A 27,747-nucleotide genomic window follows, 5' to 3' on the forward strand; every position below is an offset into this window, starting at 1 on the left:
AGAAAAAGGAGCAAAGCACCCTCGCCTTCCCAGAACCATATTCTATTAAATGCCACCCCCTTCCCATATCCCACTAATCTACCTACGCAAAATAGAAAAGCAAATAACCCTCCTCCAAAGCCCGCAACAGACGGCCACAGTACATATGCCACTGACAAGAACTTTTATTTCTTTTTAATGACATTAAACACAACTGCTACAGGGAAAAAACATGATACAGAGGAGGCACCAAAACTTCAGTTTCATAATTGATCCTGACAACAATGCAAGTAAATCAGGGCCTGTATTAGATGCAGAACTACAGGTTATTTCAGGCTCCTTACTTATAAGTAAACTATCTAAACAGCACATTTTTACTCTGCTTTGTCAAGACCCCCTGTGGTGATAATGTCATCATGGATGAAGAAAGTTAGGTAGGCAGTTAAATGCACATAAAGATTACTCAAACTTAAAAATACAGCAGGAATTCCACCTGAAATACTAGACTTAGAGGGCAACACCAAATACAAGAGATTTGTAGCTCTGAAAAGATTAAAATTTCAGATTCTACCCACTACCATCTTTAAGGCAAATATGCCAGATAATGAGTTTTCTTTGGCTTTTTTATATCTTAAAGAATACCATGTTAACCACTAGAGAACAACTCTCTCCTCCCCCAGTCCAAAAGATTTAATTAAGCTGCTAAAGCTTTGGAAAAACAGAATTATATGAGCTAAGAGGAAATGTGATTGTCACATTGTCTAGTTAACCTGTCACTTGTTTAATTTGGCAAAGGCAATGCTCCTATTACACATTCAGTCATAAACCCTCCAGTACCAGGACAGGAATATGAATCTTAGAGTTCTGCCTAAGCAAAAATGCTGTCTATTCACTCCTGGGTTGTCTGTGGGAACTAGACAGCTACAAAGCTAGCTATTCCAGCTACATTTAATTTTAACTACACTTTGGTCTCAAAGGTGGGTTTGGCATGTCTCACTCCATTAGGCTAATTTAGAACATCCTGGAGAAGTGACCAGTTAAGTAAATGCCAATTTTGCCAACTGAAATACAGATTTAGACTACTGCCTTTAAATGGAATTTCTTCATTGCATTTTACTTCCAGAATCTAAAACAAACATCCAAGGAAAAGAGAGTCCTTGATTGGTTAAAAACAGTAAACACATAGGGATATCTATCCAAATTTATTGGAGGCTTGAATGACTAATCTTCTCCCAAGTCCATTTCTAAAGTGGGTAGAACGTTTAAGATGGGTTACTCACATACAAAGATGGGGCTGATAAAACAATACAACCAGAGAGGCTACAGCAACTATGAACAACTTTCACTGAGTGAAAAGCAGCAGCATGAATGCCAGACTGCAAAACTTCCTAAAATAATGTCTAGAGCTGCCTATAAAGAGAGAATAGCAAATTTCTAAGATGTCTATTAAGACAGATGCACAAAGTTTGTCAGCTTTGGTTAGAACACCAAACCTTATAATCAGGTAATGCCTTTGTGCACATGCTCAATCACAATACCATTAGACCCACTTGAATAGTTATGTGAAGGTATACATCCAGGCCTGAAAAAAGAGGAGATGGTAACATTCAGGGTCTAAAGGCACCTGTTAACCAATAATGGAAACAAGTACCATTCCAAAGTCTCTCTCACAGGAGGAAGGCTCCTTGGCTAGTACCCATAAAGTAAGGATTTAGCAGATGAAATTAAAGACCAACTGACATCTCAATGACATTGGGCAGCTCTTCAATAAAGAGAGCAAGGAGGCCGTTCAAAAGAGGCAAATCCATGTCAAAAAGGATATATAAACACTGCTTTAAGAACCCTAGAGAGCAGAGTGGTCACTGGGGGTGAAGGACCAAAAAAAAAAGGAAAATCCTTGAAGGAGGACAGAAGACAGTCACAAGACCACAAGGTATTTAACAGAGGTTAGTCAGCAGTATTCTGTCAGAGTTAAGATGTATAAGATTTGTAAACACTATGTGCAAAATAAGTTTAACAGAATGAAAAAAATCAAAAAATAATAATAAAAACTGGGCTGGGGCTGTAGCTCAGTGGTAGAGTGCTTGCCTAGCATGTGCAAAGCCCTGGGTTCTATCCCCGACACCCCAACATGGGAAGGAGAAGAGTAGCTAATAGGTACAGAAAGGAAAGGATTTACATTTTCAATTTATCCTTTCAACAGGATTTTTCTCCTATTCTATTCTACTTAGAATATCCTGAATTGCCAACTTTAAAATACTGACAGGTATTCAGAGATTCAAATTTAAAAAGAGGGATTGTAAAAAGTGACATATATCCATTCACAAGTCATCAACAATAATTAACACTGGCACATAGCCTGGTAAAGAACCTATTCCTTACAGTAGATTAAAAGATTGACTTCTTTGGGGCACCAGAAGTAGACTTCACCTCTGCCTGTATACAGGTGGGTGTTTTATTGAGCCTGGGTATTTTAGCTTCATGTTGGCTTTCAGGAGGCAACCACCTTCAACTTAAATAAAAAATTTAAAAAATATATATCACCTTAACACTGCTTAGACACAATACACAGGCACACAAAATCAGGAGTGTCTTCATACAAAAAAAAAAAAATTCAAGTCAGCAATAAGTATTTCCGAAAGGTGACAAGTTCTTTAAATAAAAATCTTGTGAAAAATAAATTCAAAATATATGAAGCAAAAAACAGCAGAAGAAAATGAGATGCTGCTCTGGACAGGACCCTGGATAGGGACTTTCATTGCTGGTGTGATGAGACAAATGGACTGTACAAGTCAGGGAGACGTTGGAACCGATGGTGGCTTCGTTTGTTCCTGTCAACCCACTGATTCAGACTGTATCTTTGCAGAGGTTTCTGTCGGAACCGGGCGTAATTTCTACCAAGAGAGAATAAAAACAGGAAGAATATTTTAGCTAAAATGGCTATAAAAAAAAGCCAGCACAACTATTTTAAGAATATTTTAACTTCATCAGAAATTAATTTTATATTTTGATTCTCATAATTTTAGAGATTTTATACTATTTTAATTATATAAAAGCCACAACATAAGTACTATTTCCTTCCAACTTTCAAAGCTACCTAATTCCCACATAGGTATTGTGGTGGGATGTGCCACATACATAATGTTCCAAGGAAAACTAATATATAATAGTGTTTAAAAAATTTACTTCCTCCAGAAGTATTTCATTGCTCGCATCAGACCTGTACCTCCAACAGGATCTCACTGTCACATAGCTCAAGGTTGCAAGGTTGCTCAGGACACAGCAGTTAAAATTAGAATAAAATTCCCAGAGAAGGTAAGTCATAATGTGAGTTTTACATCGCAAGTTTAGAGACTGAATAACTACAAGCACAGACTCAAAATTTCTTTCTTTCTTCTTCCAGTACTGGAGACTGAATCCAGTGGCATTTTACCATTTAGCCACATCCTTAGCCCTTTTAATTTTTATTTTGAGACAGGGACTTGTTAAATTGTTGAGGCTGGCCTCAAACTTGCAATCCTTTTGTCTCAGCCTCCAAAGGGAGATTGGAGCCACTACACCCAGTTCACAGTAAAGTTTTCTGAGAGTCTCCTTTAGTCATGTGCTGGGTGAGGATTCTAAGACTGGGATAATCTGACCCCAATCTCAACTCCAAAACTGTACTAATAACCACCTAGCAAATGATTTAAAAAGATGTAAATTCTTAATCCTTCTTTCCCCAACTTAATGACTTAGAATCCTTGGAGTCATGACCTAGACATCTGTACCTGATGTTTACCTGTCACTATATGCAAGTACTTGCTGAATTCTTTAAATACCTCATTTCACTGAATGCCTACTGAAATCCTCTGGGAAAGTATTCTCATTTAATTCCTGTACAAGTAAGGAAACTAAGCCTCATGTTAAGTTGTGCAAGGTCATATAGTACGGTAAAGAAAAGAGCTTGGATCTGAATTCACATCTGACTCCAAAATTTATTTAGTAACAAGTACACTGCATATATTTTTGGTGTTGTTGTTTTGCCCCAGCACATGCTAAGCAAGGCCCTGCACATGCTAAGCAAGCACTCTATCACTTGAGCTATACCTTGAGCCCAACACTGCCTTGATTTTTGAGAAAGGCTATGATTTTGACAACTATAGAGGAAACATGAGTATAAAGGCCCTGAAGGGAAAACATTTCTGACATTTAAAAACAAAAAAGGAAGCAGTGTAATCAGAACAGAGTGAGCAACAGCAAGAGTAGTAGGTGATGAGGTTGGAGAGCTTAGGCCAAAGCACACAGGCCTTTGGAGAGGACTGTGAGGATGGGAAGATAGAATATGAGAAGTTATCAAGCAAAGCAGAGAATTTTATTCATACTCTCTGGCTGTTGAGTTTGAGAATAGTAGACAGACAAGGGCAGAAGGGATATTTTATTTTATCTTATTTGGGTACCAGGGACTGAACTCAGGGACCTCTGAGCCACATCCCTAGCTCTATTTTGTATTTCATTAGAGACAGGGTCTCACTGAGTTTCTTACGCCTCACTAAATTGCTGAGGCTGGCTTTGAACTCAATGATCCTCCTGCCTCAGCCTCTGAGCCACTGGGATTACAGATGTGTGCTACTGCGCCCGGGTAAAAAGGGAAATATTTAGGATTCTTGCAATAATCCAGGTGAAATGGTCAGATTTTCGATATGTACATAGAGCCAATAGGATTTGCTAATGGATTTAATATGGGAAGACAGGGTCTCACTGAGTTGCTTAGTGTCTCACAGTTCCTGAGGCTGCCTTTGAACTTGCAATCCTCCTGCCTCAGTCCCCCATGCCACTAGGATTACAGGCATAAGGCATCATGCCCAACACAAAAGAGGAGTCAAAGATGACTCTAAGGTTTGTGAGTGACTGAAATCAATTTGTAAAGCTGCACTGCATCAAGAATCCAGACTTTGGAACTAGAAAGATCTTTTGACATCAATTAGTCCAACATCTACTGATGACTAAAGAAGTGAAGTGACTTGTTCAAAATCATACAGCTAGTTAAATATTGCTAAGCTAGTATTAGAACCCAGGTTCCCTGAAATTCAGTATAGTTCTTATTTCATTCTACTGCAAGGTTTCATTTTCCACCTCTGAAATTACAGCCCCAACAATTACAACCCCAGCTCCCCACCACATTCCCCTTGCAGCCAAGTTTTACCCTTTTCTTCCCTCTAATTACCCACTCACCGCATGGTGAGATCCGAAGGATGCTGCCGATTCATCAAAGCATACAGCTCCCCCGAGGTACCTGTGATACAGAGGGATCATGGTTAGGAACTACTATGTCAGCCTAGGTCAAAGTAATTATTTTTAGGGAGAGAAAACAGGCACCGGTCCCAATAATATCTCCTTGTGATTATCACAAGCAGTTGGCACAAAAGCTACAAGCCAGAGTAGGGAGCTTGCTCTTAGATGATGATGGTGATGCAGCAATGGCAGCCACTATTCATTCATTCAATACTTATTACCTCCTGCAATACATAAGGAATTGGTCCATAGGAATATGGCATGAACAAGACACTGTACCTGCCTTCAGTGAAGTTTATACAGGAGACAGGTGATTCTAAAACAGTGTGATAAATAAAATGATAGAAGAAATACAGGCTGCTACTGAGACTGGGAAGTGGGGATAAGGGAAAGCCTATCCAAGGGAAGTAAACCGTAACAGGGATCTGAAGGATGTATAGAAATTAGTGAGGTAAAGAGTAGGAGGTTGGGTATCAAAAGAAAGAGCTAATACAAGGTCCAGAGACAAAAAGATAGCAAAAAACATTCAAGAAACAAGAGGAGTTTAGAACAAATGGAGGTGGGTGCTCCTTGCTAACAAGAAAAATTGCTAGAGACAATTTCTCAAATACCTGGGAGTCTGGCAATGTACTAGGCACATTTATAAACTTATTATATTAAAATTAAAAATGTAAAAAAAAATCTTACATAGAGATGTTATTAACATCATTTCAGAGATGGGAAGTTGTGGTTCAGGGAGATATATTGGCCATAAATGCTTACTCATTCGACTAGCTTCCATGTGACATCGTGTTCTTGCCAATATGTGATAATGCTAGTTTTGCACTTAAGGGCTAAGACTTAGTATTTTATTTCTGCTTGTTGAGATTTTAGCCTAATTTCTCTAGACCAATGACTCTCAAATTTTAATATGACTTATATCAAATTGGATGGATTTTAAGACAGATTGATGGTATATATCCATTTCTGATTATGAAGATCTGGGATGGGGCCTAAGGATACACATTCCTGAAATATTCTCAGAGTTACAGATACTACTGGTCTGAGAACCCTACTCTGAAAACCACCATCCTAGACAATGAAGACCTTCTTTCAACTAGTTTACATATTTCTCATTATCTTTGCTATTACTCTTTCAGGCACCAAGAGCAATTTAGGCTACAGACTATCTTCTTAAATTCTAGTAAAGATAAAATTTAACTTTTAGGATCAGTATATTTGAAATCTCAAGCAAAGCTCTGTAGAAAAAATATATACTTTGAAATTAGGCAGACTTGAGTTAAAAAATTCTTTTTTTTTTTTTTTTTTTTAGTACAAGGGATTGAACTCAGGGGTACTTGACTTGACCACTAAGCCACATCATCCCCAGCCATATTTTGTATTTAGAGACAGGGTCTCACTGAGTTTCTTAGAACCTCACTTTCTGCTGAGGCTGGTTTTGAGCTATAGATCCTCCTGTCTCAGCCTCCAGAGCTACCGGGGATCACAGGAGTGCACCATCGCACCAGCTTCAGTTAAAATTCTAATCCAACCACTAACTAGCTTTGTGACCCTAAGCAAATCATTTTACTTCTTCTTTTTCTTTTATTTTTGGTGGTGCTAGGGATTGAACCAGGGCCTTGTGAATGCTAGGCAAGCACTCAATCAACAGAATTATACCCCAGCACCATTTTACTTCTTTGAGTCTCACTTTACTCATTTACCAAAAGCAGATAATAATACTATTTAGTTTGAAGTTGAGTACTGAGAATACTGTACATAAAAGACCTAGCACAGCTGGGGATGTAGCTTAGTGGTAAAGAACTTGACTGGCTTGCCAACTATTGTTATGGAGTTAGAACCTCAGGCTTATGTTAACTTGCAGAGACTCTGCAAACCCTTTGATAATCATCTTCTATTTATAAGGAAAAATGTTTATTAAATGGACCCATCTACATGTGAACTATATGACATGCTTTATAACACCAGAAATTTTTTCTAACCCTATGAGATAGTATTTTTCAGAAAAAAATTTATAAACTTATTACATTAAAATTAAAAGTTTCTGCGTAGCAATGTAGTAAAACATTACATGGTACCTCACTAATATGTAAAATTGTATTTATTTATATGCAGTGCTAAGAATCGAACCCAGTGCCTCACACATGCTAGGCAAGTACGCCCCCACTGAGCTACAACCCCAGTCCTGTAATTTTTATGTATCAGGTGGGCCTGATGGCATACACCTGTAATCCTCATGAATGGGGAGGCTGAGGTAGGAGGATCTCAAGTTGGAGGCCAGCTTGTGTAACTTAGTAAAACCCTCTCTCAAAAAAAAAAAAAAAAATTTTTTTTTTTGGTGCTTGGGGATTTGAACCCAGGGCCTCAAGCATGCTAGGCAAGCACTTTACCCTGAGCCACATCCCCAGCCTCCTCCTCTCAAAATTAAAAAAAAGGAACTGGGGATGTAGCTCAGTGGTAGAGTGCTCCTGGTACAAGGAAAAAATAAATAAATAAAGTTTCTGTGGTGCTTAAAAAAAAAAAAAAGCATAATCAATGGTGAAAGATAATTTGCAAAATGAAAAATATTGGGAAGAAAACATTTGGTTCAAGTTTAGTGTCCTTTCTATACAAAGATAAGTCTTCACTAAAAAAAGAGAGATTTAAGGGCTGGGGATATAGCTCAGTCAGTAGTTTGCCTTGCATGCACAAGGCCCCGAGTTCAATCCCCAGTACCACACACACACACACACACACACACACACACACACACACAAATTTAGGACATGAATAGACAATTCTCAAGTAATGCAAATAATCAATAAACACACTGACAAGACTATTTAACCTAAAAATGGAAAGAAAACATTACTCTTACTCCTTAAAGGAATATAAATCCAAAATGAGTTTTCCCTTTAAAAGAAGTGACAGATTAGGAAATGCCTTGCCAGAGCTCAGGGCAGTGGGGCATGCCTATAGTTTTACTAGGAAAGCTGAGACAAGATCACTTGAGCCTGGGATTCCAGGCCAGCTTTAACAAACAGCAAGACTCTTTTCAAAAATTTTTAAATTTCCTTGCCTGCTGGATTTGTTGAGCTAAAACCCAAAGTCCCAATTCAAATTGCCTTTCTTATACCTTACTCTCACATTGCTAGCACCCCACTCTAATCTTCCAAAAAGGACATTTCAGTGGGAATGGGAAAAAAATCAGTTTTGTAAAAATTTCAAGTCATTTTTCCTGTCAAAGCACCACCCAATGAGGGCTGGCAACAGAAATTCTGTGTCCATCAAAATGAAAACACAGATTATTTGTAGACCATGTCCTTCAGCTCACTCATCTCTAACATCTGGATTCTACAAAACTGCCCAGGCAGTGGAGACAAAGTATACTATAAACTTGCTATAAATAAACAAATTCATATTCAACAGTGAAAAGACTAGCCCATTTGGCCACAGGAGTCTGCTATTTAAATATTCAACTGTTAGGAGTCAATGTCAAGCAATAGCAATTTATACCTATTTACCACATATCAGGCATTCACCTGTGTGCTTTACATATTTTTTTCATTAACTTTTTTTCCCCAACAATCTTGTTTCCCCATCTCACAGACCAAACTGTTAAAAATTATAAATAGAGGGCTTGGACTGGGGCTCAGTGGTAGAGCGCCCGCCTCACATGCGTGAGGCATTGGGTTCAATCCCCAGCACCACAAAAACAAACACACACACAAATAGACAATAGGCAGAGAAAAAGTTAAGCAATATTTTCTAGATCGAACAGCTAAAAGCAGAGCCAGAATTTCAATACTATATTAACATGGGGTTGAGTTTCCTTAAAATGTTTTCTGGGTCTAACGTTTCACAGTAAAGACTAGAAAGCAAGAATCATATTACAGAGCTGGGGTTGTGGCTCAGTGATAGAGAACTTGCCTGGCATGTGTGAAGCACTGGGTTTAAGTTTCAGCACCACATAAAAATAAATAAAGGTCCATTGACACCTTAAAAAAAATCATATTGCAATGTCTCTTGTACATCCCTTTGGTATCTAGCTCAGCACTGAGTAAATAGGGTTCAACAATTGCATCCCAAGACATAATTAATTAACATAATGTTAATATAATAAGAAATGTTAGTTTTGCCAGGTGTGGTGGCACACACCTGTAAGCCCAGTGCCTAGGGAGGCTGACTCCAAGTTCAAAGCCAGCCTCAGCAATTTAACAAGGCCCTAAAAGCAACTTAACAAGACCTAGTCTCAAATTAAAAAGGATTGGATGTGGTTCTGTGGCTAAGCACCCCTGGTACCGAAGAAAGAAAAAGAAACTGGGAGTGTAATTCAGTGGTTAGTGAAGTACCCCTGGGTTCAATTCCCAATTTGAAACAAAACAAAACAAAAAAAGAAACGTTAGGTTTTTTTTTTTTTTCATTTGCACTAAGAGCTTACTGTTAAGACTATAGTAACCCTTATATTAATAAGACATAATGATCTAGAGATGATGGGCTAATATATTAAGTACTTCTTATATGTCAGGCTCTGCTAAATGCTTTACAGATATTCTATTACTGAATTCTAACAACCATAGTGTTTTTTTAAAAAATATTTTTTAGTTCTAGGTGGACACAATATCTTTATTTTGTTTTTATGTGGTGCTGAGAATCGAACCCACTGCCTCACGCATGCTAGGCGAGCACACTACCACTTGAGCCACATCCCCCCATAGTGATTTTTAAAAATACAATTTTGTTGTTGTTGTTGTTTTAGTTGGACACAATACCTTTATTTTGTTTATTTATTTTTATGTGGTGCTGAGGATCGAACCCATAGAGCAAGCACTCTACTGCTGGGGCACAACCCCACCCCCATCCATGGTGTTTTTTTTTTTTTTTTTTAATTTTTTTCCTATTCATGAGTAAACCATAAAGTTTAGAAAACATACTCATCTATCACTAGGAAATGGTAAAGCCAGAATTCAAACCCAGGTAGGGGTGAAAATCCAAAAGCCTCATTTAAGCTCATAGCTTCAACCTCTTCTTCCTCCAAATTTAGAGATGCTAACAAGAATGGGAACATTTAAATTTTCTCTTCACAGTCTCTTAACAGATGGGCTTTCTTGGACCAACAATCAGTATCATGTGTTTATTTTAAGTTGCATCTAAAAGGTACTGAAAACTGTCCTTTGTTTTGTGCCTAAGAATAAAAATTAAGATGACTACCCCCAACATTTTAGGAATGAGATCAGTAATTCATACAAGTCTTAATCTATAATTATAAAGTTGACTGGTTTAAGGGAAAAGTCAATTTAATAATTGTTCTTAATAAATTAAAAAGTGAATTACTGTATCATAAGGAGAGGAGAACGGATAATCCTGAGTGTCTGCTATTACAAATGTGACAAGTTTTATAGGCTGGCATACTTTGTACCACGACTCCAGTCAGTGAAGTGTGGTACATGATCAAAGAACAGAGTATCTCTCAACTGCTAATGACTAGAAGGTGGCCTGGCACAACAGGTCATTAAATGAATCAGACACTCTCCTTTGGAATGTCAGCTTTAGTAAAGAGGATGAAAGAGCAGGAGAGAAAGAATAGCACCCAGGATTCTAGAAGAGGAATCCCTACAGATAGCTAATAGAGCAGCAGAGGCTCTGTCCATAGAGACAAATTAGGGAAAATATGAAGAGAAAAGAGTCACCCATTTCTGAGGGTACAAGGAGTTTGGCTCTATGGCCGATTCCTTTCACTATGAGGCCTGTCTATGCTGTTGAGAGTCTTTTTTTTTTTTTTTTAATCTTTCAAACTCAGTAATTTAAAAGTAATTATAATAGTTCTACTTCATGTAATCTAAAATACCTAATACAGAAAAGGGAACAAAAGGGAATGAAGAAGGAAAGAGAAAAAATTTGATCCAGGGGCATAGACTACTGCTTTTATAAATAGAAAGTAAAATAGGAGGAATAAAAAGAAAAAAAATAGTAGAAAGCAGGAATGCAAACATGTCAACTCTACCTCAATAAAACTAATGATACAAATCTTGACTGGTTTTCTTTGCACACAAAGCAAAAAGTAAAAAAAAAAAACAACAACAAAAAACAAAAACCTATTATACAGCTCATTTCTGAAGTGCTATATTATAGAGGGGATACGGAATGATATACAATGTCCTCAGAAATCCTGGCAAATGCAGAATCAGAATTTATGTAACCACTGCTGCTTATGATCTTCAATAAAAATCAAAACAAGACTTCCACTTCTAGTCAAAATGAATGGGCGATTTAACCACCCACTGTAAGAAACTAGAAACTGGGCAAAATATTTTAAAAAACTTTTGTTAAATCTATTCAGAGCTGGATGTGGTGGCACACATCTATAATCCCTGCTTCTCAAGAGGCTGAGGAGAGGATCAAAAATTACAAGTTGGCCTGGGTAACTTAGCAAGACCCTTGTCTCATAATAAAATAAAAAGCACTGGGGGTGCATTTAGTGGTAGAGCACTTACTAGCATGAACAAGGCCCTGGGTTCAATCCCCAGTACCACAAAAAACAAACACAAAATAACAATAAAAAATCCTATTCAGAATGTGATTCCTGAGGGATCAATTGGGATGAGTGAAACTTTACAGTTTGTAAAATAAACACTTTTTTTCCCCCCCCATGCTAGGGATCAAACCCAAGGTCTTCCACATTCTAGGCAAGCAGTCTTACCAGTGAGCTACATCCCCAGCCCCCAAAACAAACACTACCCCCCCCCCATTTTTTGGTACTGGGGATTGAACCCAGGGGCATTCTGTCACTGAGCTACATTCCAAGTCCTTTTTATTTGAGACAAGGTCTCACTAAATTGCTAATGCTGGCCTGGAATTGATAGTTGCTGGGATTACAGGCATGCACCACTGCCCCAGCAACACTTCTAAATACATGAAAGCAGAGACTATACCACCCATAGACCTCACACACACACGCACACAAATTAAAGAACTCCACAGGCAAAAGGAATATAATACCAGAGGGAAATTAGAGTCTATAGAAAAGGGATCAAAAGCACTGGAAATGGTAAATATGTGAGCAAATACAGTGGACTATTCCCATTTTGAAGTTTTTAAAAGCCAGACAAGGTAACACACACCTGTAATCCCAGTGACTTGGAGACTGAGGCAGGAGGATTACAAGTTTGAGGCCATTCTCAGCAATTCAGCAAGGCCCTAAACAACTTACTGAGATCATATCTCAAAATAAAAATTAAAAAGTGCTGTGAATATAGCTCAGGGGTAAAGTACCCCTGGTTAAATCCATAGAATGTATGTGTGTATGTATGTATATATAAATAAATAAATAAAATAGTCTTTAAGCCAGGCGTGGTGATGTGTACCTGTATTCCAAGCTACTTAGGAGGCTGAGGCAAGGCAAGAGGATGGCTTGAGCACAGGAGTTTTGAGGCCCAATCTGGGTATCATAGAGAGATGTCATCTCAAAAAAACCCAAAAAGTCCTTAATGAATGCCACTATCATATATAGGTGTAATACAATAATAAAACATTAAAAGATAATTGATTATGGCAAAAAATATTGAAGAGCTGTATAATATATGTATAAAAAGTGTATAAAAACAATAGCACATACCCAAAAAAGTAAGCTTGGAAGTATCTTCTCAGGACCTTAAATTATATGTTAAGTAATGTTATTTAAAGAGAGACTATGATAAGTCAAAGATGCATACTGCAAACACAGAGCAACAGTCAAAGTGTGTCCAAATATCCCTGGGATCCCAAGACCCTTCTGAGGATTCAAAAGGTCAAAATTATTTTCATAACAAAACTAAGATGTTATTTGTCTTTTCCATTTGCATTATCTCACAAGTGTATGGTAGTATTTTCCAGAGGCTATATGATATGCTAAGGAATGCACAATCATATAGAAAAAATCTGCAGTCTCGTGAAGTCAGACATTAAAGATACTTGAAAATTTTCTTATGTAATCTCCCTAAATGGGCCGGCTTTGAACTTGCAATCCTCCTGCCCAACCTCCTAAGCCACCGGGATTACAGATGCGCCACCGCATGTAGCTAGGGAAAGTGTTGTTGTTGTTGTTGCTGTTTTTTTTTAATAATCCTAAATCTTTACTTAGTTACATTATATCCCATTGAGATCACAGTCATCTTAAAAACAAAAATTAATCTTTTGGTGTACAACCAGAGATGTGAAAAATTGTGCTCTATATGTTTAATATAAATTGTAATGCAAAAAAATTTAACAATTATTTAAAATATTTTCAAAAATTAAAAAAAAGGAAAACTTATTTATGTATTTTTTTAAGAGAGAATTTTTTTTCTTTTCTTTTTTTTTTTTTTTGAGAGAGAGAGTATTTAGTTAGTTTTCGGCGGACACAACATCTTTGTATGTGGTGCTGAGAATCGAACCCGGGCGCACACATGCCAGGCGAGCGTGCTACCACTTGAGCCACATCCCCAGCCCCCCAAAAAAAGGAAAATTAAAAAAAAAAAAAATTGATCTTTTGGGGCTGGGGTTGTGGCTCAGTGGTATAGCACTTGCCTCACCATGCGTGGGGTACTGTGTTCGATCCTCAGTACCACATAAATAGACAAAATAAAGATATTGTGTCCATGTACAACATTAAAAAAATAAAAAGGTTGGTACATTCTGTGTGTATTTTAAAAATGGATTTTTTGAACACAACTTTAAATGAGTTCAAGTCTAGCCTATTTTGGAGTCATTCTAACATGGAGGCAGAGCCTTGTCTCAGGTAAGGTGAGGATCTTGACAAATAACAAGACACAACATTACATCAATTGAACAAAGGCTAAGAAAGCTTTTTAGGGAGAAATTTTTTGGTTTTTAAATAAAATCACATATATTAACATGCAGTGGGCCTATTGTTATTTTAAAATGCACTAATATTTTAATAATTTATTAATTCTAATTTTAATATGGTTATGTATAGATATAATCCACCTAAACCAAAATACTCTTGATATCCTCAATCCAAAAGCTTTTCTCTACTACCTAAGAACAACCACTACAATTACAACAAAGAGGTATAGGTAGTAAGGGAAATGTGGAGATAAAATGGAGTACTCAAAAATAAAAAGAGCTAGGAAATGATGAAATAAAATATAAAGAATACACAGAAAAAAAATGTAGCAAGATGGTAGTTTTAATACCAACCATATTAGATAACCACTAAATGTGGACACACTAAAATTCCAGTTAAAAGACTGAGATTGTAATATTTTAAAAGATAACAGACCCAGCTATAAACTGTGTATAAGCTATGCTTAAAGGCACAGGGTAAAATGATGAAAACACATATCATGCAAACGTTAATCAAAAGAAAGCAGGAATGGCTATGTTAATTTCAATGTAGACTATCAAACAATGAATAAGACAGAGGTAAAAAGAAATAGTTCATCATAATAAAGGATCAATTTATCAAGACCATATAAGTGTTCTAAATGTATATGCATCCAATAGCAGAGTTTCAAATACATGAGGAGGAGCTGCAGGTGCAGCTCAGAGGCAGAATGCTTGCCTGGCATGTACAAGGCCCTGGGTTCCATCCCCAGCACTGGGGGTGGGGGTGGGGTAGGAGGGTTGGGACTGGCAGAACTAAAAGAAGATACAAAGCCACAATTAGTATCAAAGATATGAACACCCCTCTTTTATTACATACTATAGGGTTGGGTATAGTGGCACACACATGTAATGCCCAGCAGCTCAGGAGGCTGAGGTAGGAGGATCACAGGTTCAAAGCCAGTCTCAGCAACTTTGTGAAGACCTAAGCAACTTAGTGAGACCCTGTCTCTAAAGAAAAAATAAAAGGGATAGGGATGTGGCTCAGTGATTAAAGTCCCTGGGTTTAATCCCTGGTACCAAAAAATAAAAAGCCAGAATTACCATAACACTTAAAGCAGACAAAAACATTACAAGAAAACTAAAGACCAATGCTCCTCAAAATCAATAACAAAACTCCTTTTATAAAAACTATTAGCAAGCCAGGCATGGTGGTACATGCCTGTAATCCCAGCTAACAGGAAGTTGAGGCAAGAGTATTGGAAGTTGAAGGTTAGCTTGAACAATTTAGCCAAATCCCCACATCTCAAAACAAAAAAATAAAAAGGATGGGAGATGTAGCTCAGTGGTAGAACATCCCTGAGTTTAATTCCTAGTACTGAAATTCCTAGTACTGAAATGTATGAATGAATGAATGAATTAACGAACAAACAAACGGAAAGTATTAGCAAAGTGAATTCAGGACAATTCATTAAAACCAAGTGAGTTCTGGGCACAGTAGTGCATGCCTGTAATCCCAGCGGCTCAGAAGGCTGAGGCAAGAGGATTGAGAGTTCAAAGCCAACTTCAGCAATGGTGAGATGCTAAGCAACTCAGTGAGACCCTGTCTTTAAATAAAATACAAAATAGGGCTGGGGATGTGGCTCAGTGGTCAAGTACCCCTAAATTAAATCCCCAGTACCCCCCCCCCCAAAAAAAAAACACTTGAGTTAATCCCACGAATGCAAGTTAGCCTAATAATTAAAAACTCAAAAACTGTAAGGTACACAGAATAAAGGAAAAACACTATTATGACCTTCTAAATAAATGCAGAAAAAAATGTACCTGACAAAATTAACCACTCATTCATGATAAAAAAATCACAAATAAAAATTCTACAAATAGGGCTGGAGTTGTTGGCTCAGTGGCAGAGCGCTTGCCTTGCACATGTGAAGCACTGGGTTTACTCCTCAACACCACATAAAAATAAACAAAGATGTATTAAAACAAACAAACAAACAAACAAGCTCTACAAACAGAAGGGTAGAAAGAGGTTTCCTCAACCCAATAAAGGGCACTTATAATAAACTTATAGCTAATATCATGCTTAATGTACTAGAGATTCCAGCCAATATAATAAGACAAGAAAAAAGGCTTATAAACTAGAAAGAGAGAAACTACCTTTATTTATAGATAATATACCAACGTTATAGGTAACATACCAAATGCTGAAAAATCTCTTAAAAGTAGAAGGAAAATTTAGTATGGTTTGTATAATATAAAGTCAAAATACAAAAATCAGTTAAATTTCTGTATACTAGCAATAATCAATTGGAAATGGAAATTTTAAAAAATGTCATTTACAGGGGCTAGGGCTCAGTGGTAGGGCACTTGCCTAGCATGAGTGATGCACTGGGTTTCAGTGATTCTCAGCACCACATACAGAACAAATAATACTCATGAATAAATTTAGCAAGATGCATATTAAGACCTGTTCAACACTGCTAAGAGAAATTAAGTGCAGCGGGGGAGGGGGCATGGGGGTAGGAAAGATGGTGGAATGGGAAGAACATCGTTACCCTAGGTACATGTATGATTGCACAAATGGTGTTGTACCCTACTTTGGGTAAAATCAGAGAAGTCAAAAATTGTGCTCCGTTTGTGTACAATGAACAGAAGATCATTCTGCTGTTATGTATGTAACTGATTAGATAAATAAAATTAAAAATTAAAAAATTAAATGCATGCATAAAATGGAGAAATATATCTTGTTCACAGTTCAATATTGTTATATCAGTTCTCCCAAAACTGATTTATAGATTCACCACAATAGCAATGAAATACCCAGTATTTCAAACAAAACGATGAGCGGATTCTTAACAAGAATGGAAATCCAAAGGACTAAAACAATTTCAAGATTTACTATGAAGTTCTGGTAATCAAGAGTGTGATACTAGCAAAAGAACAGACATATGTATCAATGGAAAAGAACAGATAATTCAGATATAAACCTACGGAAAGAATAGGTTTTTGTTTTTGTATCAGGGGTTGAACTCAGGGACACTCAACCACTCAGTCTTTTTTTGTATTTATTTAGAGACAGGGTCTCACTGAGTTGTTTAGGGCCTTGCAAAGTTGCTGAAGCTGGCTTTAAACTTGAAATCCCCCTGCCTCAGCCTCCCCAAACACTTGGGATTACATACATGCACCACCACACCCAGCGTACCAGGCATTTAACCAAGAGGCACTTTACCAATGAGCTACATGCCCAGTCTTTATTTTTTATCTTGAGACAGAGTCTTACTAAGTTGCTGAGGGCCTTGCTAATTTGCTGAGGCTGGCCTCAAATTTGTGATATTCCTGTCTCAGCCTCCCAAATCACTGGGATTACAGGCATTTGCTACTGTGCCCAGCTAAAAAAAGGATAATTTTTTTTTTTTTTTTTGTACCAGGTATTGAACTCAGGGGTGCTTAATCACTGAGCCAACCTTTGTTATTTATTTTATTTATTCCCAACCCTTTTTATTTATTATTCTGAGACAGGGTCTCACTAAATTGCTTAGGGCCTCACTAAATTGCTGAGGCTGGCTTTGAACTTGCAATCTTCCTGCCTCAGCCTCTGGAGCCACTGATATTATAGGTCTGTGCCACAATGTCTTGAAGATTATTCTTTTAATAAATGGACTAGGACAACTGGATATCCATATGCCAAAAAAGAAAAGAAACAAAATATCCCTTAAGTCTTTACAAAAGTCACAAAAATTTGTATAAAAAAACTTTGAAAAAATTGTTTAGCAGTTCTTGTAAAATGAAACTATATATGAATTAGTAATTCTAATTATTTAACTTAAGAAATGAAAACACACGTAGACACGAAAACTCATGTAGGAATGTTCATAGATTCTTTATTAATAATAGCCAAACACAACTAACACAAATATTCATCAACATGTAACCAGATTAAACTGTGGCACGTTAAAACAAGAAAATAGAAAATTCAGCAGTAAAAGTAAAGAACCACTAGACTGGGGGTATAGTTCAGTGATAGAGGACTTGGTTTGCATGCTTGAGGCTCTAGGTTCCATCCCCAGCAACGGAAAAACAAACATGGATAAATCTCAAAAACATTGTCCCAAGTAAGATAAATCAGACACAAAAGAAAACTTACTATATGATCCCATTTATATAAAATTCTAGAAAAGACAAATCTAAACTATAGGGGAACAAAGGAAAAAAAAAAATCAATGCTTTCCCAGTACTAGGGTGGAGACAGGGACCAGAGTGATAAACTTGGAGAATACAGGAAATTTCAGGGAGAATAAGGGAGGCAACATTCTACCAATCTTGATTATTGTGGTTAACTTCACAGGTACATACATGTGTCAAAACTTACCAAAATGTACACTTAAAATGGGTGCATTTATTTCATGTAAAGTATACCTTAATAAACTTGATTTTTAAAAAAAAAAGTCAAGGCAAACTTTCAGATACACAAAGCAGGTGGACTTTTTGATTTTAGTTCCTCTTGCTCCTAATATCCCTTACTAAATCAGAAGTCTCAAATCAATAACCTCAGCAACCATATAAAGAAATTAGAAAAAGAAGAGCAAATGAAACCCAAAGTAAGCAGAAGAAAGGAAATAATAAACATCAGAACAGTGGGCTGCGGTGCAGCATTTGCCCTGAATGCATGAGACCCTGGGTTCAAACCCCAGCACCACAAATAAAAAACAAAAATAAAATAAAAATCAGAATAGAAATCAAAGAAATAGAGCTGGCACAACACTGCAACACACCTGTAATCCCAGCTATTCAGGAAGCTGAAGCATGAGAATCACAAGTTTGAGAGCAGCTTGGGTACCTCAGCAAGACCCTGTGCCAAAATATACTTTTTTTTAATACTTGAGACATAGCTGCGTGGTAGAGCACTTATCTAATATATACAAAAGTGCAAGGTCCTAGGTGGGACTCCCAGTACCACACACACACACACAAAAAAAAAAAAAAAAAAGGAAAAGAAAAAAAAGCAAGAGAAACCTATAGGCCACAAGAGTTAATGGGGAAAGACTCAATATTTTTCAAAGACAAGGTAACAATCTCATTACTTGTATTCAGCATTCTAGTGGAGTGCAGTAAGACAAGAAAAGAAATGATATCCAAGTTAGATAGAAACAAGTAAAAATGTATTTATTTTGCAGACAACAAATCATCTATGAAGAAAATTTGATGGAATCTATAAAAAATTAGTAAAACTAATAGGTGAATTTAGGTAAGATTGCAGAATTCACAATCAATAGTCAAAAATCAATTAAATTTCTATTTCTTTTTTGGTAATGGGTACTGCACCCAGAGGCGCTCTACCATTGAGCTATATCTCCAGCCCTTTTTAATTTTTGAGACAGGATATAACTAAAATGCTGAGGCTGGCCTTAAATTTAAGAACCTCATGCCACAGCTTCCCAAGTCATTAATATAACAGGCATGCACCACAACACCAGCTAAAATCATATTTATTTATTTATTTACTTACTTCTATGGTCTTGGGGATAGAACGTAGGAGTGCTTTATCACTAAGCTACCTACATTCCAAGTCCCTTTTATTTTTCAACATTCAGACAGGGTCTCACTAGGTTGTTAATGCTGGCCTCAAACTTGCAATTCTCCTTATTCAGCCTCAGAATTGCTGGCATTACAGATGTGTGTCACTGTGCTCAGTTAAAACTTCTGTTCTTTAAAAGACACTGTTAAGAGGGGCTGTAGTTGTGGCTCAGCAGTAGAGCACTTGCTTGGCATGGGCAAGGCCCTGGGTTCAATCCTCAGTACCACACAAAAATAAAATAAAGGTAATTGTGTCCAACTACAACTAAAACAAAATATTTTAAATAAAAAAAAAAATACACTGTTAAAGAGAAGAAGGGGCTGGGACTGTAGCTCAGTGGTTCAGTGGTATAGCACTTGCCTCACAGGTGTGAGGCACTGGGTTTGATCCTCAGCATCATATAAAAATAAATACATGAAAAGATATTGTGTCAATTTGCAACTAAAAATATTTTTTAAAAAAAGGACAAGCCAGCAAGGCATGGCGGTGCAGGCCTATAATCCCAGCAGCTCAAGAGGGTGAGGAAAGAGGATCACAAGTTCAAAGACAGCCTCGATAACTTAGTGGAGGCCTAAGCAACTTAGGGAGATTGTCTCAAAATAAAAAGGGCTGAGGATGTGGCTCAGCAGTGAAATGCCATGAATTTAATACTGGTACCACCCCCCACCAAAAAAAAAAAAAGACAAGCCACAGACTGGGAGGAAATGGGCAAAAGATCTCTAACCATGGAAGATACACAAATGGCAAATAAGTACATGAACAGGTACCTAACATTGTCAATCCTTAGGGAAATGCTAATTAAATCCACAATGCAGTGAGAAGCTGAAGGAGGAGGATTCCAAATTCAAGGTCAACCTCCACAAGTTAGTGAGGCCATAAAAAACTTAGCAAGACTCTGGCTCAAAATAAAAAATATAAGGGCTAGGATCCAGCTCATTGGTAAAGCATTCTTTGGTTCAATCCTCAGTACCAAGTAAAAGTAACAAATGTTGGCAAGGACATGGAAAAATTGGGACCTTTGTGCATTGGCGGAAATATAAAATGGTGCAGCTGCTGTGGATAAACAATTTGGCAGTTCCTCAAAAAATTAAAAATAGGGCTGGGATATAGCTCAGGTTTAGAGTACTTGCCTAGCATGCAAGAGGCTCTCGGTTTGATCCCCAACACCACACATACACACGCACACAAATTAAAAATAGAATTACCATGTGATACAGCTGTATACATAAGAATTGAAAGCAGGGTGTCAAAGAGATATCTGTAGACCCAGATATGTAGCAGCAATGTTCATAATAGCTAAAAGTTAAAAGCAACTCAAGTGTCCAAATGATAGATGAATGGATATTAAAAATGTGATATTACATATCCTGAAATACAATTCAGTCTTAAAATTTTGAGATGTGCTACAACATGGATGAATCTTGAGGTCATTATGCTTAGAGAAAGCCAGTCATAGAATAAAAAATACTGTATCATTAGTCTTACACGAGGTACCTAGAATTGTAAAAATTCATAAAGACAAAGGGCGCTTGCAAGAACCTGGGGGAAGCAGGGATGAAGACCTACGGTTTAATAAATATAGACAGAGCTTAACATTTGCAAGACAAAAAAGTTCTTGAGATGTGTTGTGATGATAGGTGCATAATAATATGAAGATACTTAATACTATTGGATGATATAGCTTATAATGGCAAAAAAAAAAAAGGCAGGGGAGTAAAAAATGAAGGTCAATATGTATGCTGTGTCTATTTTTCTACAACAAAAAAAATTAGGAAAAAAAATACTGTTTCAAGTGTTTCTAAGGATGGGAGCAACTGGAATGCATACAATGCTGGTAGGAATATAAAATGATATTCATTCTGGAAAACATTTTGGTAGTATATTAAAAAGCTGAGCACACACTCACCATATGATCCATTGATTTTTTTTTTTTTTAACTTAAAACTCAGTACATATAAACTTCAAAATAATTATGCTGGGCTGTGAACGTAGCTTAGTGGTAGAGCACTTGACAAGCATGCTCAATAAAAAAATAAAAAATACTATGAGAAGGAAGCCAGGCTCAGAGAAGAAGAGGTACACATGATTCCATTTTTTTTTTTTAAACAAAACTCTAGAAAATAAAATTATGGTGATAGCAGATCAATGGTTGCCTGGAATTGGGAGGGAGCAGGGAAAAAGGTAGAAGGGAAGAATTATAAAGGTACATGAAGGAATTTTGGGGTCTGGATCTTAAATTTAATGGTAATTTCATGGGTGTATACATCAAAACTTGAAAAACTATATACTTAAAGCATGTAAAGTATGGGATGAAATTGTAACTCAGTGTTAGAGCACTTGCCTAGCATGCATGAGGCCCCTGGATTCAATCCCTACTATCACAAAAAAAGAAAAAGAAATCATTAATGTAAATGTAGAAATGAACAAGATGAAAAGATTGAGAAAATAGGCTATCAAGTCTAATAAAGACAGAGAAAGAACAAGGAAGGAAAAAAAAAAAAAGGAACTTAGAAGATCAGTCCTCGAAGTCTCAATATTTAACAGGAGAAGGAGAGAACAGACAATATAGAGAGGAAACAATGACCCAAAACATGCAAGTAGACAGGCATGATAGTGCACGCTTGTAATCCCAGCTACTCCAGAGGCTGAGGCAGGAGAGTTGCAAGTTCAAGGCCAGCTTCAGCAACTTAGCAAGAGACCCTGTTTTAAAATAAAATGAAGAAGGGCAGGGGATGTAGCTCAGTGGTTGAACACTTGTCTCCTATGTTATAGGCCTTGGGTTCTAACCTCAGTAACACACACACACACAAAAAAAATAACTCAGAATTGAAGGATACATATCCCACATTAAAAGATCCAATAAGTAGCACAAGGAATGCGAGGGGAAAACAAGAACCAAAAAAGAAAGAAAGAAAAAACAAAACAACAACAACAAAAAAAAACCCTCAGCACCAAGATATCTCAATAATCAGTACAAAATTTTAGAATACAATGGATAAAAAGAAGATCTTGGGGGCTGGGGATGTGGCTCAAGCAGTAGCGCGCTCGCCTGGCATGCGTGTGGCCCGGGTTCGATCCTCAGCACCACATACAAACAAAGATGTTGTGTCCGCCAAAAACTAAAAAAATAAATATTAAAACTCTCTCTCTCTCTCTCTCTCTCTTTCTCTTTAAAAAAAAAAAAAAAAAAAAGAAGATCTTGGGGCTGGGGTTGTGGCTCAGTGGTTAAGAGTGCTTGCTTAGCATGTGTGAAGCACTGGGTCAATCCCCAGCACCACATAAAAAAAATAAACAAAATAAAGGTATTGTATCCATCTATAATTAAAAATATTTAAAAAAATATCTTAAGAACTTCTAGAGAAAAAAGCAATAGGTCACATACAAGGAAATAATTAACAACAGACTTTTTAACAGTAATGCGTGCATGTACATCTTTAAATTTCCAAGGAAAAATGACTTGCAACATAGTGTTCTATACCAAACTATCAATCAAGTATTGGAATAAAATAATTTTCAGATGTGTAAGGACCTAAAAAATAATTTTAATCTCCTATGCTCCCTTTATTAGAAATTCCCTTCTTATCAATTCTTACCAAATTTTTGGTACTAAAACTAATTCTAATTCCAAATCTCTGGTACTAAAACCAAAGATTAAGAAAGAGAAAAACAAAGGACCTAGGAAACATAATTCAATCTAGGAGGGCAGCAAAGGCAAATCCTAGATGACAGCTCTGTAGCAGGGCTAAGAAACAAACAATGCAGATTTGAATAACAGAGTATTCTGAGAGGGAGAACTCCAGGAAAAAAAAAACTTAGGAGTTGGTAGATAGATTACTGGTATGTTTGAGTATTTATGGAGAGAGAAGGGTAACACTGATTAGAACATAAGTTCATTAAATTCATATTCATTTTTTAAAAATAAGGATATATTCATATATACTCTTAAAAATAATGAGGCAATTAATTAACAACTCCAGAAAAAGGAATGATTTAAGAAAATGAAACCATAAGACACTACTTGGCTTTGCAATGAACAATATTTACTTATTTGTAACACAAACAATAAACACTACCTTAACACCCATTAAGATAACTGCTACTAAAAAAAAACAAAAAACAAGTGTTACAAAGATGGGGAAACATACTCTTGTACAATGCTGTTGGGACTATAAAATGATACAACTGCCTTATAAACACAGTATGGAGGTTACTAAAAATACATACATACATAAAACTAACATATGATCCAGCAATCCCACTTCTGGATATATATCCAAAAAGAATACAAAGCAAGGTCTCAGAGATATCTATAGACCCATGTTCACAGCAGTTCTGTTCGTAAGAGCCAAGAGGTGGAAGTAACATGAATGTTACTTCCAGATCAATGGATAAACAAGATGTGGTATACATATAAAAATGGAATAGCCTTAAAAGAGAAGAAATTCCTGTATATGCCACAATATGAATGAATCCTGTAGACAAAGTGATATAAACTAGTTCACACACACACACAAATAAATAAATAAGAAATCCAAATACTGTATGATTCCACTTACACAAGGGATAAGGGAGGAGTGTAATTTTTGAATAATGGATATGGAATTTCAGATTTGCAAGATGAAAAAGTTTTGCAGATCTGTTTCACAACAATGTGCACATATGTAATACTACTGAACTGTATCGTTACATATTTAACCCTTTAAAGCTGGTTAAGATGAAGCAGGGTGCTGGGCACGGAGGCACACACCTGTAATCCCAGTGGCTCGGGAGTTTAAGGCAGGAGGATTGAGAGTTCAAAGCCAGCCTCAGCAAAAGCAGGGCTCTAAGCAACTCAGTGAGACCTTGTCTCTAAATAAACTACAAAATAGGGCTGGGGATGTGGCTCAGTGGTTGAGGGCCCCTGAGTTCAATCCCCAGTACAAAAAAAAAAAAAAAAGAGCAGGGTATGGTGGTGCCTAAGTCTACTCCCAACTACTTAGGAGGCTGAGGCAAGAGGATCTGAAGTTTGAGGCCAACCTGGGAAACTCAGCAAGAACCTGTGTCAGAATGCTTACACAGAACATACAACAGCCTGGGTTCAAACTCCAAAACCATAAAAAAAGCAATAAAAACCCAATATGGCAAATTTTGCCAGATGTAGTGGTGCATGCCTATAGTTCTAGCAGCTTGGGATGCTGAAGCAGGAGGATTGAGAGTTCAAAGCCAGCCTCAGCAACTTAGCGAGGCCCTAAGCAACTCAGTGAGACCCTGTCTCTAAATAAAATAGAAAAAAGGGCTGGGGATGTGACTCAGTGGTAGAGTGCTCCTGGGTTTAATTCCTGGTACCAAAAAAAAAAAAAAAAAAAAAAAGATGGCAAATTTTGTTATCATTTTTAACAACAATTAAAAAAAAAAAAAAAAAACAACGGCATAATGAGAACAGAGCCAGTTTGAAATAAAATGAACATCAAAAAAAAACTATAATTGATTATAATAATTTTTTAAAAATCCATGAGCACTGGAGATATAGTTCAGAGCTAGAATACATATTTAGCATGTGCAAGTCCCTAGGTTTAGTCCATGACCCAAGTAAGTTATTAAAAAAGAAAAAAAAAAAATCCATGAGTTCACAGTAATATCTAAAAAAAAAAACAAACAAGTAGAATTAGGCCTGGTGACACACACCTATAATCCCAGTGGCTTGGGAGGCTAAAGCAGGAAGATCGTGGGTTCAAAGCCAGCCCCAGCAACTTAGCGAAACCTTGTCTCAAAATTTAAAAATAGGGCTAGGGATGTGGCTCAGAGGTTGAGAATTACTGGATTCAATCCCTAGTACCAAAAAAAAAAAAAAAAAAAATCCTTATCCAGGAATAGTACAGCACTGCTACCTGGGAGGCTAAGTCAGGAAGATGGCTTAAGCACAGGAGTTTGAGGCCAGTCTGGGCAACATAGTAAGACTTTATATCAGAAAAAGGAGGGAAGGGAAGGAAAGAAGGATGGAGGCAGGCAGGCTGATAACTGTACAAGAAATGATATATTTAGAAAATAAGCATTTTCTATGCAACACCAGTATAGTAGCTCATTCAGGCAAAGATCATCAATGAATGCTCAAATCATTAGGTAAACAGTTTGCTGGAAACAGGATATTCATATGGTACCAAAATATCACCCCACAAATGACTAATTACAAAGAGGAAAAATGTAATTTACATTGGAATGACATGGCAATTAATGACCTCAACAATATTATTATTAATATTAGTGGAACAACCTGTCATTAGTGCCTCCTAATTTGATAAGATGAATACCTAACAGCAGTTCTGAACAATTTCAATCCAACATCTTAATCTGAATCTAATTCTGTTACTAGACCCAACTTCTAGTTTACAGAAGTACAGGGAATGGAGGAACAAATTAAACACCACCAAGGGAACAATCAGACAAAATTTAAAATGTGGGACAATCTACAAAACAAATGACCTAAATTAAAAGAAATTAAGCAGACAAAAACTAAACATGGGAACCTTGATTAGATACTATTTGAACAAAGTTACAAAAAGACATTTTGGGACAAATGTGAAAACTGGAATATGGACTAGATATTAGATGATTTTAAGAAATAATGATTTAAAAATAAATTGTCAATTAACATAAAAATGTTTAACCTTACTAATTATTAAAACAAAATGTTAAAATTTGCCTATCAATACTGGTGACAGTAAAAATTAATACAAATTTTTTGGGGCAGGACAATCTGGTAACATGTAACAAAAGTTTTTAAAATATTTATATACTTTACACAGCAATTCCACTTCTAGGCATTCATCCTATAGAAATAAGAGTTGTACATAAACATTTATTGACCAGAATATTTACTACAGCAGTACTAATGAAAATGGATACAACCTAAATATCCAAGATGGAATAAATTATGTAACAGAACTCTTTGTAATCATTAAAAAATCTTAATGTGGAATATTCAATGTGTAAAGGTCCTTAAAATACATTAAGTATAAAGAAAGCGATTACAAAATAAGTTAATTTCCCTGTATATATTCTACCTTATAGGAAACATAACTATCAAAATGTTAACTTTATAGAATGAATTGGTAAGTGATTTTAATTTTTTTCTTTGTAGGAGAGAGATCACTGTTTCTAATAACTGAAAGAATATAAAAATGGAAGAGCAAAGTTTTTTTTTTTATAATCCTAGAGAGCAAACTAAGAACTACCACCTGAAATTACAGGGAAGCCAAGTCTGATCCACTATAAGGAATCTTTCCAATAATTAAGAGTTTTCAAAGCAATAAATGGCCTACCTCATGATAGTGGGTTATGTATATAAGAACTTCGAGCAAAGGCTGAATGGTCATTTGGCAAAGATACACAGAACAGATTTATGTGTTAGGAGATTAAAGAGAAGATCTTAATGATCCTTCCAACTAGAACTGATAATTTCATATAAAGTTTTTCACTAGTAGCAGAGATGCTAGGAAGGAATTTATATTTTTATTTTGTAGATGGGTTATTAAAACCCCATATGGCACTAAATTAAACAAAAGAAAGTATGCCTACGTTAGAATAATGGAGTTAAATGATGATTTGTTACATTCTGTGTCAATAATATACACATTATTGATAAAGTAAAAGATGACTAACCCAATGGAAAGAATTCAGAATGAATTAACAAGAACTACCTTTCAATTTGCCCCCTACTAGTTTCTCTGTGTCTAATAAGAATCTGAAAAATTAAACTTTTCCAAGGTAAAATAGCTCTAAATATCTCAAAAGAAACACAAGAGGTACTGTACTACCTTTTTTAAAAAATTTGGATGCCCTTAATCATATATAAACAGAGGAAAGATGAAGAATAAGCCATTCCCCCTTTTTAATATGTGTACAAAATTTTAAGACTTTAGATATATGACTACTGGGCAGTAGAAAGTGACACAAAAATTTCGTATCTGATGGGCATGGGGGTGCACGACTGTAATCTCAGCTACATGGATGCCGAGGAAGGATAATTACAAAGTCAAGGCCAGCCTGGGCAACTTAACAAGACCCTCAAAATGAAAAATAAAAAGGGGGCCAGACTCAGTGATAGACTGCCTTGCCAATAACCTTTGTATTGGGTAACTCAGTGGTAGAAGCCTGGGATT

At 36.5% G+C, this 27,747-nt stretch overlaps 1 protein-coding gene across 4 annotated transcripts in view; it reads right to left on the bottom strand.

The window, feature by feature from the left end:
* Nucleotides 1-149: 149 nt before the first annotated feature.
* S100pbp (S100P binding protein) overlaps nucleotides 150-27,747 on the bottom strand; it is a 42,282-nt gene continuing 14,684 nt past the window's right edge. For 3 of the 4 annotated variants that reach the window (XM_046469078.1, XM_046469079.2, XM_058570923.1), the window contains 2 exons: nucleotides 5,191-5,251; nucleotides 150-2,873 (listed from right to left, as the gene is read on the bottom strand). In XM_046469078.1, the coding sequence (XP_046325034.1) occupies nucleotides 2,735-2,873; nucleotides 5,191-5,251 (200 nt within the window). In that variant the 3' untranslated portion in view covers nucleotides 150-2,734. Of the gene's footprint in view, nucleotides 2,874-5,190; nucleotides 5,252-26,387; nucleotides 26,416-27,747 lie in introns of those variants that run through there. The other variant, XM_046469080.1, reaches the window with a different exon arrangement.

The sequence above is a fragment of the Marmota monax genome, unplaced genomic scaffold (assembly GCF_021218885.2).
Source record: "Marmota monax isolate L192 unplaced genomic scaffold, Marmota_monax_Labrador192_F-V1.1 WCK01_AAM20220418_F8-fsc00008, whole genome shotgun sequence".
Lineage (NCBI taxonomy): Eukaryota > Metazoa > Chordata > Mammalia > Rodentia > Sciuridae > Marmota > Marmota monax.